General features: G+C 38.4%; 1 protein-coding gene across 1 annotated transcript; it reads right to left on the minus strand.

Moving 5' to 3' along the window:
* Positions 1–2406: 2406 nt before the first annotated feature.
* sh3d21 (SH3 domain containing 21) lies at positions 2407–14946 on the minus strand. The gene is made up of 17 exons (XM_026185370.2): positions 14604–14946; positions 13839–13996; positions 13670–13727; positions 12611–12717; positions 11591–11681; positions 11449–11510; positions 11328–11367; positions 10824–10918; positions 10389–10490; positions 10004–10055; positions 7899–7952; positions 7691–7808; positions 6721–6886; positions 5315–5383; positions 4999–5195; positions 3374–3437; positions 2407–3228 (listed from the first exon to the last, which is right to left on the minus strand). Exons 1-17 carry the CDS (start codon positions 14605–14607, stop codon positions 3196–3198), a joined length of 1470 nt encoding a protein of 489 aa, XP_026041155.2. The 5' UTR covers positions 14608–14946; the 3' UTR covers positions 2407–3195.
* Positions 14947–16231: the final 1285 nt, after the last annotated feature.

Below are 16231 nucleotides of genomic sequence, written 5' to 3' on the forward strand. Positions count from 1 at the left end.
TGCTTATCTGTTTTTTCAGAGCTGCCTGATAATATCTGCTAAAACTGCTCATTTTTTGGTTGATAACCTTTTATATGCTCGTGGCTAATTTCTTCTCCTGCAACCCAATCCTAATTTACTTTCTACTACAATGCTAACCTGCTAACCTCTTCTCTTATTCTGTTGACCTCATGGTTGAATTGTCTTTCTTGGTGCTTTTACTGTTTCATATGCCCATTATGATTTTTTTTTTCGTGCTTTTGATTCAGATTTAGAGAAAAATAATGGCATGAATTAGTTTTGGATGCCTCCTGTGGTGGAGAGGGTCTCCCATAGCTCCCTCCAAGTCTGGGTCACTGCTGTAAACTTGGATGTAGTTATTAGCCAGTTATTAGTGAAAATGAAATTGAATTTAATCCAACGATGACGCTTGCAACCTTCTGCTGCACTCATTGCCCAGTTTCTCTGGACTAGGTTGTATGTTGAAGGTGTTTTGTTTAGAGCTGACCACAGAGGCCATTAGCATGGCTCATGCACACAAGGTGCTTACTTGGCAGCCTAATTCCATCTGTGGTCTCGTGCAGGGTAATGGCCCCAAACGCTTCACATAATGACTAAAGTCAGACTCTGTTTCTAATGTGGTCTTCAGAGACGTGCTATCATCACTCCCACAGCTCAGCTGCTCTGAATTTCAGAGCTTAGATGTCCAATATCAACTCTGTGTATTAGTGTAATAAATCTGTTCCATGTGAGTTTATAGCTTGGAACAATGTTTGGTTGCCAGTAAAGACTTACAGAACATTGATGAATTGTCCACACTGGTGGTGTGTTTGTGTTGAATATTATCACAAGTCACCCTTCAGCGGTTTGGTGATTTACAATAAATGTTAGCATGAATTCTTGACACATCTGTAAATCCATAGAGAGGGTTAGTATGCACTAAAATACACATCATTGTAAGGCAATAATATTCCTTTTTTTGGGCACCCTGAAGCCGGTCTGGTCCTTGTGCTGCAGGACCAGATAGGGCTCAGGTTTGCCTTCGGGTCTCCGATTTCTGATAGCATCTTCTGTGTTGAGGTCTTGGAAAAGGTTCTCCTGTGGTCAGTGGCTTAGAGAAATTAGTAGCTTTGATTGTGTGCAGTCCTTTTAAGAGTCCAAAAAATATATTTTACTAGAGTCACGACTAAATATTGTGAACAGTGTCATTTTCATTTTGCTTAGGGCAATTAGTTCCAACATATATATGTGTATTTTTTACATAGGTAAAGTTAAGTCAACATCAACATGATTGAAATCTAGTAACCAAAGCCATAACTGAACTTATTTGACTTCAAAGTTTAAACAATAAGAAAATATATCTGTATGGATACCTCATTAAAGGTGACGTCTTTAATTTACGATTAAACAATGAGGAAAAATATGATAATAGGTTTACAGTTTGGTCTTCGAGAGGGGGAGGTGGTGCTCATAAGCACTGACCTGCCCTTTACTTGGCTTCTGGAAGCTGGACACTCAGTAGGAAGTGGGCTTCTAGGGAGGACGGGATGTTTAAAGACACTTACTGGAGCTAATGTTACTGCTGTTTCAGGCGATGGCTCAACTAAGGGGCTATAGAGCAGGCATTATGAAATGACGTGCTTTTTAATTGTGCAAAGCTTCACGGTTCCAAAGTAAAAAATAGCTGAGCCGAGAATCAGAATACAATGTTCCTTTTAAGCTTAGATCACAAATCTGTACAAGCTGTACAAATCCAGATTTGTTTCAGCATCTGTCTCGCTTTCTTTGTCAACATCTTTCATTATTTCTAAATTTAACTTGGGAATTTTTTTTTGTGTGTGTGTGTGACCTTTGGGCTCTGATAACTTTTTCACTACTCCATTTTCAGTGCTCTCTACAGAGTTTAAATTCCACCAGTGTTACTGTACACTGTACAGAGTTCACCATCTAAGACGAAGGAATAAAGTATCTGTGCAGATATTCCACTTTATTTGTGTATCTCTGGTGTAAGAAGAACTTACCTTCTATAAACATTTAAATCACATGCAGTTCTTCACAGAGAGGACATTATTGTTTTTAGATATCCTATGAAAGGTTTCTGCACTGTCAGCAGACTCTTTGTTTTACTGTTTGTCCATAAAGGAACACATCAATAATGGGCATGATTAACAATATTTTTTTGTTTCCACGAGAGTTTCAGAGCTTGATTCCTAAATAGCTCCAGGTATTGTTCATATATGCTCTTCACAGAGACACTACCATTAGCATGTTGTGAAGACTGCATTGTCCAAAGCTGTTCCTGCGATGGGTGTAATAATTTCTCAATAATTTTCCTCCCATGTGTTCTGCATCCACTGATGAGTCACCTTTTGGTGTTTTATGAGTGAGTCAGTGTTTCTCCGACACAAACTGACCACAAACTCCTGGTGCATTAAATCACAGTTTTATTTCTTTTCTTTTCCTTTTTTCCCCCTCTTAAGGCACTACCCATTAACATGAGCCACTCGCTTAAATCTTAAATGTTAACACAGTTACTGTTTGGATGAAGAATGTATTTCTTTCTTCTATTTTTCCTTCTCCAATGTGAGGTTATTTTGCCAGGGCATTTCCATAAATCCCAGCAATCACAGAAAAACTTAACACCTTATGTAAAAAAAAAAAAAGTCAAAGAGGGCCCCCTAGTGGATCTTTGCAACATTACATTACATTGCATAAATTCACTAACATGGCATAGTTTGGACAGTAGTATCTCACTTGACATTCAGGTAACAAAGCCCATTATGATGATGTAAATTATCCTTTAGCTCTTTGTAAAAGACTTAACAATATTTCCTCCTATGTACAGCTGCATATATTACAAATTCTGATATTAAAAATAGCCTAACCTGTAATCCACAATAAAAGTAATAAAAAAGAAAACATGTAAAACAGTAATTTGCTTCCAGGCGTACCCAACTGAGGACTTGTATGAGATTTCTGGCATTCCAATATCAAACAGCATGTTACTTAAAAGTCTTCTGGAGGATCTGGTTCTTTTGCTCCATTATAGGAGTAGCTTGATATTAACTCCAGCTATACTGTTTAGGGAGGGTTTTTTTTGTTGTTTTTTTTACTTTCTCAATGTCAGAAAAAAATGTTCATTTTCTGAAATTTGCAGTCCAAGAGCTCGCATGGCACAGTGTCAGACAAGCAGCTTAGTCACAGTCTGTGTTGGGATTATTGCTTCATTCTCAAACTCTGCACTTCCTCCTGTAAGAAACAACAACAAAAAGAACCCTTTTAAACAACTGATTATACTGCGCTCGTGATCTTGGAACCACAACTGCTGCTTATTTTTTCACCCATTATGCAGCAGGCAGTAAGTAATAACACTCACAGAAGTCAAGACACTGACCTGCAATGCTAGTCTTTTGTTTCTTTCATCCCTCAGTTCTTCTTTCACTTCCTGCATGTCTCGCCTTATAAAAAGAGACAAAGAGAACAAAATGAGGAGGTTGGAGATGCTGGTAAGTCTAAATAGGTCAACAACACTGTGCAGTGCCAGTCAAGATAATAATACATTTAGAAAGTTACTTCTGTAGCTCTAACAGGAAAGACATTTATTTTAATAGTTTAATTTTATTGAACTATTATGGTAATATAGGTTTTTGCAGATATGCTAGGGTATTGGTGTGGGTGCAATTTATTTAAAAAAAAAACAACAACACACAAACCTCAAAATCTGGTACTCAGATATGCAAATGTTTTAAAATGTTTGTTTTTGTAGATGCAGCTGTCTAAGTGAAAGTCTCTTTTTTGTCTCCCTTGGGAGAAATTGGGGTTACACTACACAAACCCATTGCAATCTTCCATACGCCACAAAAATAATGAATACATACAGGGATTGTTTAAAATGGGTAAATAAATAAATAAATAAAAACATTTATTCGCTAAAAAAACCCGCCTGTTTGATGATCCAAACTGCACAGGTTAATGACTAACTCGAGTTTTTACACACATACGTCTCAGCAATAAAGGACTTCTGTTATATTTTTACAAACTATCACTCGCTATACTTTCTGAAAACACACGGAGGTGTTAAACCTAAATCAGTTTAAGATTTCATTATAGTCAAGCTTGCAACTGCAGCCACAGCCATTCAGCAGTTTCATACTTGAAATCACCAGGTGTTATAGTCGGTGGTATGTTTGAGCTTGTGAGTCTGAGCTCAGAGCAGACAACACCTCAGATTTACAGACAGATCGCCACATGCCTTTGTAGGTCTACCATAGCAGCCAAGCAGGAAGCTGCTGGATCAAAATGTTTAGCTGCATCTATTAATAACTGTGTAGGCATTTACAGACCTATGCATGCATTATGCACACACTGAATACACATTCACAAATATCAGTTGCATTTAGAAAATCTTTTTATACGTTTAGAAAACTGATTACACAAACACGGCTTGAGATACAGTTACAGAAGTCTTCACACACATCCCATTAGGATTTGTGTATTTGCCTGTAATTAACATATACTGTCAAAGGTTTTACTGGTATAATGCAAAACGTTCAGCTACTGAGTGACTAGGGAACAACAGTAATTTGAGTTTCAAACTGATGGTTGGTGAGTTCAAAAGGCTTAGGAAGATCACTGATCAGGAAATGAAATGTCTACAGCTCTGCAGAGTGTGGCACATGTTTATCACTCAGGCTGCTATAACGTTTCAGATCAAGAGATACGAAAGAGCTGTTGAGTCAGGCTTTTTTTGTTTGGAAGGGAGGGGGGGTTTCCTATGATGGAACATGCACAGTTACATTCATTTGTATTTCTCTGCTAGGTTTGAATTACTCACTTCCTGTGTATGTTTGTGCTACAAGGCATCTTTCTTTTTTTATTTTAGAAGAGGGTTAGCTGAAATGTAATGAAGATCTTTTTTTACAAAATTGTCTTAATTTTGTAAAGTAACTTTAGGCCTGTCATAAACCTGTCATGTCTCAGGTTTCAAACATGGCTACAAAACAAGTGAGTTGTACTCACTCCTGTCGTTTCTCAAGCAGCTCCAAAGTCATCCTGAGCTCTTTGATCTCAGCCTGCAGACTTTCCACAGTTGGCTCGTCTTTAAAGGTCACAGTTTTGTTATCTACGAGAACTTTGGGTGGTGCTGGTCGAACTGGAGGTGGTGTCTTGGGTCGAAGATCGGGCTTTGGAGGGGTGGGCAGAAGATTTTCTGTTGTCTGAAATGATTTTAATTGTCAAAAATATTACTGCACATTTTCCTACATAGAACAACTTTTTGAACTCAAACTTATGTGATTTCATTCATATTTCACCCAGAACACAGAGTGTTACAAACCTTTTGCAAGCCAGCCAGTATCTCCGTTTCAAACTTTTTTGGTTCTGCATCTGTCTGGTCCGTGGCGCTCTAGCAGTACAAAGGAAGAACAGTCAAGTTTAAATGTCAATCATTGCTAATAGTCATTCTTCACAGCATGCCTTAGGATTTCTGGTTTTTCAGCTTTGCAGGATTAACAGCTAGGTGGGTTTTTTGGGCGGTCAAGTACAAGCTCGCTTTCTCTTTCTTCTAATTCTTTCATTTTTTCCAGATGAATTGTTATGACCAAGAAGTCATTACAAGTGTTCTTGGTCAGTGAGCAAGAGGGCTGTCCATAAAAACTGGTCACTTTTCTGTAAAATTGTCTTCTGACAGCGTTGGGAGAATCTGATTGGGACCATGTGTAGCATACATTAGGAGATGGTCCCTTTCAGAAACTCTCAATATGCAGAGCATGAACCAAAATACATGAATGGAATAACAGTTAGCTGCCCTAAAGTCACAACTGCACAAATCAGTGCAACCGGACACAGCATGGACTTTAAACCAGGGAGGTGGCAGAGTAAAGACTGTTTATTGTACTCTCAAATGATATCAGATATCGTTAGCATTCCCATGTACACCTCCATGGGGTACTGTCTATAAAGGTTCAGGGCTTCATGAGTGAAGATGGTCTCAAAACATAACAACAAGTGTGAACTGCAGAGGCACAAAGTTAATAACATTATTATTATTAGTAGTAGTAGTAGTAGTATGGGCTTATGGTATATTATTGCTAAAAATGGTTCTAATCCCAACATGGACACAATATTTATAAGAATCACTAAAACTATTAAGGACTGTTTCAAACAACTGTGCTTTAACTGACTGCACAAAATTAAACAGAAAACTGATAAACCTTTGATTCATCTGCAGAAATATTGGTTAACACTGTATCAATACCCAGAAAAATACTTGATACCCAATACTATTTTTGATGCCACAGGAGCAAAAAAACCCCTCAAACCCCCAAAACAAGAATGAAGATTAGAACAAGAGCAACAATAATATCCATGTTCGGGTTGTTAAAATGGAAGCTTTTTTGACTTCTCAAAATTCCTCCAGGTGTTTATTCTTGTAGTCTTGTAAATGTCAACTGCTTCAGCTGCTGGTAAGGGGAGGGCCTGTGTGGACGCCTGCATGCAGGTACTGTGTAAAAGTTGTGTGTCGGCAGAAGGAAGCAAAGACGACGCTGTCCGCATCAATACTGTTGCAAATGAGTATCTTATCTGACAGTCGTTTTTAGTATTGAGAATGACTTGTTTTGACAACCCTACTCATGTGGGTATGCAGGTTATAATTTGAGTGTTTCTTGTGAAGCTCTTCACATCTGTGTTATACACACTGCCACACAGATCGATCGGTATTGGTCGCTAATGCGGACATACTTGTGCTGCTATGGGGAGTCCTGATGGTGGTCTCCTCTGTGGAGGTTTGGCTCTGTTTGCTGTGGGATGGCTCAGCTTTTCAGTCGGCAGTTCCAATCCATCAAACTCGTCAGTCTCCTTCTCCTCCGGTTGTTTCGGTGGAACAGTAGCCGCATCACCATTGGTTCTACAGAAAACAACAATATACCTTCGAATGAACACTTTTTTTAAAATTACAGACAAATAAAAAAAGAAATCTATTGATGTGAAGAAATACTGATGCAGAGGGTTGGAGAGTTTGTATGTGGTTTCTGGTTTCCTGAATAGAGTGGGCGCTGGTGCTAGTGCAGGTGCAGGTGCAGAGCATGGCAAATGAAGTCTTGAAAAATCACTATAATATTCTCTGTATTCAGAGTTACTACTTAAGTTTTATAACATTTTAAATGCTGGTTATAACTGATGTGTTTGTTGAAAAATCAGCCTGGCTGTAAAAGCCTTGTGGGATAAGCTTAGATAAACATGAAGGAGGAGTCTTAAAAACGCTGAAAAAGGCAAATTTGCACGGAAACGCTTTTCAAAAGTGTGTTCTTCTTCTCAAGACGGGCCTGTTTTTGTTTTCTCAATTTTGTGTGTGTAAGGCTGTTTGTGAGCGATTGCTCAGGAAACAGGAAATGGGCTGCTCTCGTCTGTTTCGGCCTGATCTGACTCATCCCACAATTTCCACTGAGCCACTAAATGTCAGGCATCCTGGCATTCTTCTTTAAGGAAACCATAGCAACTGGTGGTTGCAACCAAAAACCTTTAACATCTAAATGCTCCACTGTTGGTGCCAGACCAGAGAGGAGAAAGTGTTCCTGACATTTTCTGAGGGCCTATTTGCTTTAGAAAGGCTGCATATGAATAACTATTCTGGTCAGGTCTCCAGAAAGTGGTTTCACATGGAGTTACAAGTAGTGAGAAAGAACATCACAGACGCTTCTGTAAAACTCACTTTGGTAAAACCTTGTTCGGCTTGTCTTTGACTGGAGGTGGGCTCGGTTTGATGATGGGTGGAAGTTTAACTTTGGTTGGAGGATTGCTTCTTAGGTCTTTAGGCTCTGGTTTATCATCTGCAAAACAAAATCATCACATTAGTCCACAGCAGGATTTTTTTAAGATGAATTAGTACAAAAATAAAAGCATCTACCATCTCTACCTACTCGTCTTTGTTGTTGTTGGACCGACTTTCTCCATTGCTGATTCCTCTGTCTTTACTGCAAAAAAAAAAACCCATTAAATTAAATTTTACCGCTGATCACTAGTTGCATTTGTCACACAAATATAACAAGTCCTCATTTAAAATGCTCAAGGCACTTTATTTAGTATGGCCATAACAATGGCAGCACAGACAAAAGCAGTGATGTCCTACATTGTGCTTTTGTCAGGAAAAAAAGGTCTTATCAGACATTTGCAGTTTCGCTGAAAGTTCTCTTGATCAGCAGAGCATTTCCCAGATGTTTTTCTCTGTAGCAGAATGAGTGAATGAGCATGCTGTCGCTGTGCTGTAGGGCATGCATGCTGAGCAAACATGCCATTGTTTAAATAATACTGTATTTGCAAGTGTGGTTTCTCCTGATTTTGATTCTGATTATTCAGCCCTCAGTTCGTGATAAAAAGTGCATGACTGTTTTGCAAAGAACTATAAGACTGTCCAAAAAGCATTATGGTGTAGAAAAATGCTAATGGTGTTCAAACGTAAGGTTTACGAGTGGCGTGTTATGGAAAAGATATGCACGTAATTAGAGCAAATCAGGTAACAGCTAGATTTAGTAGCGATGCAGTTACAGTTCCCAGGTCTTAACTGGCACTCTGGGTCATCTCATATGAAACAAATACAGCCCGTAAGAGGACTTACCTTGGAGAGAGGTTAAATCATTAAAGTTATGTGACAGATCTCTGTTTGTCATGCAAGTGAAGTGATTACTCTCAAACAGATAAGATGAGCTGTGTGGTTACAGGCCTGCTGAATGAATGCAATCTAAGAAGTAAAACTGCTCCAATGCAAAGACCTCAAGAAATAGGACAAAAAAAATGTTGCTTTAGTCTTAACATCAAACTCAGACATCTATAACGGATCGGATGAAAACACAGGAAGCCTACCTTGAGTGTTATGCAACGCATTGTGCAACATTCCCCTCGTAAATAAACCATCCACAGAGCAGAAGAAGCTCAAGTGCTGCTTGTTGCTGGTAGTGGAAATCTGTGACAGAGCTCTCATCTGTCCCCCACCCCCTTGTTTCCTCCAAGACTCCTAAACTATGTCACATGACCAGTTTAACCATCCCCCATCTTACTACGGTCTGAGACTTCCTGTGAAAATCTTTCAAGTGATACTGTGTGGAAATGATGAGTACAATTTGGTACGAGGCTGCACTGTAATTCTCATAGTACTGGTGCCACTTCCTTTGGCCTTATTTTCACCTGCCTATTTAAGTTTCAGTGAGGGTGCATATTTTGAATCCTTTTAAAAAGCTGTCTGGGCAGACACTTTTGATGCTACAAAACAATTTCCATGAACCACATCCTGCTGTGTGATTCATAGATTAAATTTCTACCTCTTTGAAATTCAAAGGGTACATTACTGGGCAGTCTCTTCAGAAAATATTAGATTTCAGACTAAACTAAAAAAGTTAAAAAGTCAATAACTGCTGTGATTGATCGCTAACGTTATCTTCTAAGGAAAAATCACCCCCCCCCCCCCCCCCAAAAAAAAAAAAAAAAAATCAGGATCCAGGTTGCCAGAATTTGCCGCTCTTTTGCATTTCTTTGTGATGAGTTTTCCCTGCGTGGCCCCATTTGTGGGTTAGAGAGTTTATGCTGTGTGCTACAGGGCAGAGTGTTTAAATCTGTTTAACCTCCTTTACATGGTCACAAGATGAAAACGTTTCATATCTACTGTAAATGTTACTAGGGCGTCTGATAAATCGCTATGTGGAATGCATGTAATCTCAAGAAATGTTCAAATAGTTCCTCTGACTTCAGGGTATTTTTTTCCCGCTACGTCTTTATTTTCTCATAGATAATAATTTAAAAAAAAAAAAACTTTTATATTTTATTGAATTATTATGTAACTGTGTAAATGTTGACCTGCCAAACCCATCACAGGCCAAACAGTCAGCACACTGCCAAGCAAAACACTGCTGCAGTCAGAAATTCCGACTTGGTCGTGAACCTCTAAATGTCAAGCTCCACATCATACTTTCAAAGAGCTTCAAGCACTGTGCTTCTTTATTTGATCAGGGAAACATTCATGCTGTTCTCTTACCTGAGAGTTTCTTGGAGTTGTTACGTGCAGGTGGTTGGCTTATGGTCCCCGTCTACAGGAGGAAAAAGAAATGAAAAAGTAAGTTTTCTGGTACTCCATGTGCCTTGTACTCTGCCCCATATTCTACACACTGTTTCCACAAATGGGAAATTTCAGTGAGTAACTCCAAAGCAGACGGTATTTAAAGACAGTACTGAGTCACTGAATACTGGTTGCAGACATGCTAAAATAAACATAATGTATTTTATTTTTAAAGGACATTTTAAAATGACAAAAAAGTATGCATAGCATCAATTACTCCGAAGCATGCCCATGGTTTCATTGCAGTGCAGTTAAACTCCAGTCCAACAGGGTTATGTTTGAGATTGTGTTTTTGTCCACTCACTTGCAAGCTGTTTATCGGTGAAATCACCATGACAAAGTTATCAGGAAAGAAGCCGCACCGGCCGTTTAGCTCTCCCTCCCACCAGCCTTCATCTGCTGTTTCCTTTAGATGGTGATTAAAGAGTCATTTGAGAGAGGTTAAAACAAGCTTCTGTCCTTAGGGATCTGAAATCTCTGAACCTAAGGTCATCAAAAAGTCAAGCAGATCACGACGTGTCAACACGAAGTAGCTATCTCGAATATTTTTTCCTTAGCATGTCTGGAGTGCCACATTTCTGTCCTTAAGCCTAGTCAGTCTTGAAAGTGACACAACTGGTTTCTCTGGAAGAACCATATGGTACATTTTAAGAAAGCAAATTATCCAGGAATTTATTAGTCTGTCATAAGTGTGACAGCATAGAACAGCTGATAAAAAAATAAAGAAGTGTGCTCAAACCTTGTTCAGTATCTTAACAACATCTCCTTTTTTCAGCTCCAGCTCATCCTCAGTTTTGGCCTTGTAGTCAAACATGACTTTGCAACACTCTATAGCTGAGGAGATACGGTGTTAAGAGATAACATGATTATTAACTTTGCAGAAACCGTCGTACGTGTGAGGAGGTTTCACTAGTGATGACTAATTCTATCCACCCTGAAACAACACTAAATCAAAGAACAGCAAAGATTACAAAAGACTGTAATACTTGAGGTAAGTTATAAACCTTTAACCCTGGAAGATCGCTCACTTTGATGTCTTTGTGAAGTAGTAAATCAAGGAATATTGCTGTTAAGTATTTTGGTTTGACCCCACCCATAAAGGTAAAAGTACAAGAATTTACCACTTGTCCTACTGACGTTGTATACTAGTCTAGCAGCTTTTAAAATGCTGTTCAGAAATAGAACCAGTGTCTCATGTGAGAAAGCTAGCATGTGATGTAAATGTATAAAACTCTGAACTTACATTTTTTTGCTTTGTTCCTAACACTTGCCCTCTGAGTTATCTGAATGGGAACAAAGACAGCATTAAGTAAAAGGAACACAGCTCATACATATTTAAGAAAAGTTTTTCCACTGTTACAAACCTCCTTATTGAACACAGCGTCAGTGAGTTTTGGTCTTGCCTTGCCCTCATTGTATTTTACATCTGTTCAGATGAAAAATGTTAAAAGTTATATATGAAAAATGAAACTATAAAAAACTCTGTTAATTGACTTTGCCACCAACCTTTGGGAGAAATGAAAATTTCTTTGACAAAGTTTGATGGAAATGCTCCTAGTTTGCCATTTTTCACCCCCATCCACCATCCATCTTCAATCTGTCATGCAAAGTAGGTCATGAGCCATCAAAATTCACAGGTTATTATATATTGTACAGAAAAACAAGTTCTACAATCTCTATTGTCATTGGTTGGTGCTATTAAACAAATTAATGAGAAAATTAAAATCTACTGAGAAGTCAAGGAGACTTGCTAACAGCCATAACCCAGAAAAATTAATATTATTTTACTGAAATCGGTACAATACTCTTAGATTTCTTGTAAATTGTGGATACAGTCAGCCATCAGACCCACAACCATCTTATCTGTTTTAATTCATTTTTATTTGATTATATTATCTGTCTGTTCAGCACTTTGGCTGACACTTGATGTCTTGTGCTATTTAAATAAAGATGACTTGACTACTACTCAACATCGCTTAAGCTAAAAATATGTAAAATTACAAGTAAATAGCTGCACTACCACCTTAGGTTTACATGAAATATCATCTTGTAGTGCATTCCAGACACTTGATCGGCCTGTTTAAGGTGTCTGACGAATGATCCTCAGAACTGCCAGGACTAGTCTGATCAGTTCACATGGGATTTCAGAAAACGTATGCTTGCTGTGAACTATGAGTTTAATTATAAATAAAAAGAAATCGATCAAATAAAGCCATATTCAAATCTTTGTTTATTTACCCAAAGAAGTTCAGGCTGAGCAAACACATCGACAACACCCTGATTTACATATCATCGCTATAGTGCAGGGTTCTGACTACAGGGCAGCTTCAGGAAGTGACAGGAAAATGCCTCACTTCTCAGCAGCTGCTATCAGGTATTCACTATCATGTCATCGCAGAGATTTCTTTTCACCAGCCACAACCTAGTTATTTTAAGCCCATAATCTACTGCTAACATTTGACTCACAGTTTGGTATTTAGAGGCCAGATATAAGTGTGAAAACCATAAGGGTGATAAGAACTGTACCTCCCTGACGATCTCTATAGTCTCGCCAGCAACCAGCTCCATTTCGTCTTCATTCACGGGACTGTAGGGAAACAGTACCTCACATTTTCTTGTCGGTTTCTTCTTTGCTAAAAAAAGAAAGAATTGTCAGACAAAGTAAAGTTCATAACGTTCTTCTAATGAAAAAAAAATGGAGCTCTTTAACAGTGTCTTTGGGCTAGAAAGCATTGTTATCAAGTTTCAACAGGAAAGTGCTAAGATTGCATAGCTTGGAGCAATTATTCACGTTCTGAGCATGTCTGTTCCCACAAAGTCCAATTTTTTTTCTCTGAATTAGATATACTTTGCATTGCAAGGATGTGGTAAATGTCAAGAGCAACCTGTTTTGAATATTATTGTAATAAGTATTTTTACTGTATTGCTGTGATGGCTCGTTTTGTACCAAGAGTCTTTTTTTTTTAGCAGGAACTTTACTTAGAGTAGTTTTAAATGACGCTGCATTACCAGCGTGGTTAATTTGGATCTTTTGCACACAATTGGACTATTCTAAGTTAGTGATCGCAGTGTTTTAGAAATTCCTTTTATTTTACAACAAAGCAGTTGCTCATATTTTAATTGTAATGTGCATCCTTCTCTAACCCAACTGGTCGCGGCAGATGGCCGCCCCTCCCTGAGCCTGGTTCTGCCGGAAGTTTCTTCCTGTTAAAGGGGAGTTTTTCCTTCCCACTGTTGACAAAGTGCTTGCTCATAGAGGGTCATATGGTTGTTGGGTTTTTTGTCTGTATGTATTATTGTACGATCTGCCTTGCAATATAAAGCACCTTGAGGCAACTGTTGATGCTGTACAGCTGAATTAATATTGAAGTGAATATTGCATTTATTCATTAGTTTTCTATCATTTTTTTTTCCTTTTTTGGAAAGCAAAGTCATTTCATAATTGCGTTGGGTTTCAATTTTAAATCATCTTTAAAAACTGCTTTAAATGCTTTCTGATTAAAGCGTCTGCCACTCCTGTCCTGCTTTTTAAGGTTATGACGCTAAAGAACAGAAAGTGCTGATAATTCAAACTCTGCATTTTACTTGTTCTAATGCTTCGTGGTTCCATCTTGCTCTCTCCTCTCAAATAGACTGGGACCTCCTGTTAAAACCAAGTAAGTCATATTTTAAACATGTTGCACGCAATGTAGATGAACACAAATATATCCATAGCAAATAGTACAGTACTGTGGACAGTAAAGCCTTGGCAGACCTGGACAAAGTTGGCAGGAAAGATGCCTTTCTTCCCTCTCAGCTCCCCATGCAGCCATCCTTCCTCACTGGCCTTGGTGACATTTTTGACCACATCCCCCTCCTTCACTGTGAGCTCGTCGTCGGAGTTGCTCTCAAAGTCGATTAGCACCAGCACCTCTACAGCGCATCCGTAAATGGGGCAGATAATTAGATTCTTTGCACAAAGGCTGGTGTAACTTGTCTCACAAGTGATGTGTCCTGATATCTTAAAAAACCAAGACAAACCCCTAAGCAGTGGAGGCTAGAAACAAATATGAGCTTGAATGTGGATTATTACAGTTAAAATGCTTAGTTTTCATTTATCACAGAGAAGTGAAACAACTATTCGTGTTGTCACTATTTTCCTGAATATAAAGAGAACTTTAGAGATTCTTAAAAGAACTGAAAGTGTGGCATTGTTATCTTGGATGTATGTAAAAACAGGTTTTCTCTAATTGTTTAGCAAACACAAATCTCGTAGATACAGTCTGTGCAAGAGCTAGAACGTACACACTCTAGTATCTGTAGAGTAAGGTTTCGTATTTTTGCATGCCTGTACATGTCAGGTACAATACATAAATTCTTGGAGGAGCATTTCAAGCAGATACAAATCCATTAACTTTTGTCAGCACTTTGCAGCTTTTCTTTACCACTGCCACGAATTCCCAGCAAAAAGGCAACTGTTAGTCAAAATACTCAGACATGACGTTGGTTTATTAAGAAAAAACTGATAATGCTGACTCACCCATAGTTGTCCTTCATTCGATCTCCCTTTGATTTGAATATGTAATCCCTCTACGAAGCAGCAAACAAACTCTTTGAGTAGAAGGAGAACTGAAAGAGTGTGGCTGTGTGTGTAACGCTGCTCGATATGGCAACGAAGGACCTTCTTCCTACTTGTCAAACATTAACATTGAGCAACTTTTCCTGCGGCTAGTCATGCTAAATCAACAGCAAAAAGTAGGAGTGGGTCAGACAGTCAAGAGAGAGAGAAGGAGGAGAGAGAAAATAAGGCAGAAGAACAGGTAAGACAGGTTTCTAGTGAAAGAGTAACTCTGATAAGTGAGACTTATGAGAATGACAGCATAATTAATGTGCAGCAAGCAAAACATTTGCCTATGTAAGTTAGACTTTATGAGCCACACAAGTGCATTTTACTTCCAGTCAGCTGTACTGTCATTTGTACTGCCCCACCCAATAATCTCAGGCTTTCCCAGAAGTTGAACCAACTCAACTAAACCATAACCGTAAATGTGTTTGTAGTAATAATTTTGTAGTAATAATAACGTTTTTACCCCATAATGTTAAGTGGCAGGAGATTTACAGCAAACAAGGGTTACAGCCAAAATATACTGTGATTGCTTTTTATATAATGTAAGTTAGTTGCATTAACAATGACCCTTATCTTTTCCTTTAACTCAGTTAATAGGTCACTGGCTTTAGTCAACAGACAAGATGAGCTCCATTACTTCCTTAGTTTCCATTTTGAATGTTGCCAAACAAGTCAAGTTATCATTATTTCCAACTTTTAAGATTTCACTTAGACCAGTTACAATAGGGAGTATGAGATGCACACTATCCAAATGTTTAGGGAACGTTTTGGACGAATATCCCACTCTAGCCAAGCCTGGGAGGTATCTGATCGGTCACTATTTAGCTGTGTGACAAAGAGCTCCAATATGCAACCAAATAATACAAAAACACCATGAGCAATAGAAAGAAACTGGGCAGATGGAGTTAGGCTTTGTTTGTAAAGAATGTTGTATTAACCTAATCATTGAATGACAAATATCCAGAGTATTTAAAACATCCTTACTTTATATTTAGTGCCTTAATATTTTTTATTTCACTGTAGTGGTGAAAAATGAATCAATTAGTACAAACTGACAATTTTTACTTGGTGAATCCAGTCACTTTTGACTTCAACCTGCTCTGATACAGTGATTGGTTGATAGGTGTTTGGTTGAATGGGATGTGCACAGGCACACTGTAGCTTTAGGCTGGGTTGTTTATTCAACTCCCAGTGACTTACAGGGATTTGATTGCTTTGATTGAAGCAGGTGATTTTGGCCTTTAGTCAAAAAAAAACAAAACCATGGGTTGTAACCAAATCGGCTCCACCCTGATACACTCTTACCAATATTATGAAAGTAAAGTGCAAAGTGTGGTTCACTCATAGCACACAAACATAATATTTTTAGGCCACACCGACATAGGTACTTCTTATTGAATCATGAGCCAGCCTAAGTATGTTTAAGAGCCCCATGGTGTGTGGACCCTGGGAGCACCATCATTTCCATACACAGAGGTAAATAAAGATAACCTAAAAGACTGTAAAGATTCTTTTTAATTAAAGACACATACAGACAAATG

The sequence above is a fragment of the Astatotilapia calliptera genome, chromosome 11, assembly GCF_964374335.1.
Source record: "Astatotilapia calliptera chromosome 11, fAstCal68.1, whole genome shotgun sequence".
In the NCBI taxonomy this organism is placed as follows: Eukaryota; Metazoa; Chordata; class Actinopteri; order Cichliformes; family Cichlidae; genus Astatotilapia; species Astatotilapia calliptera.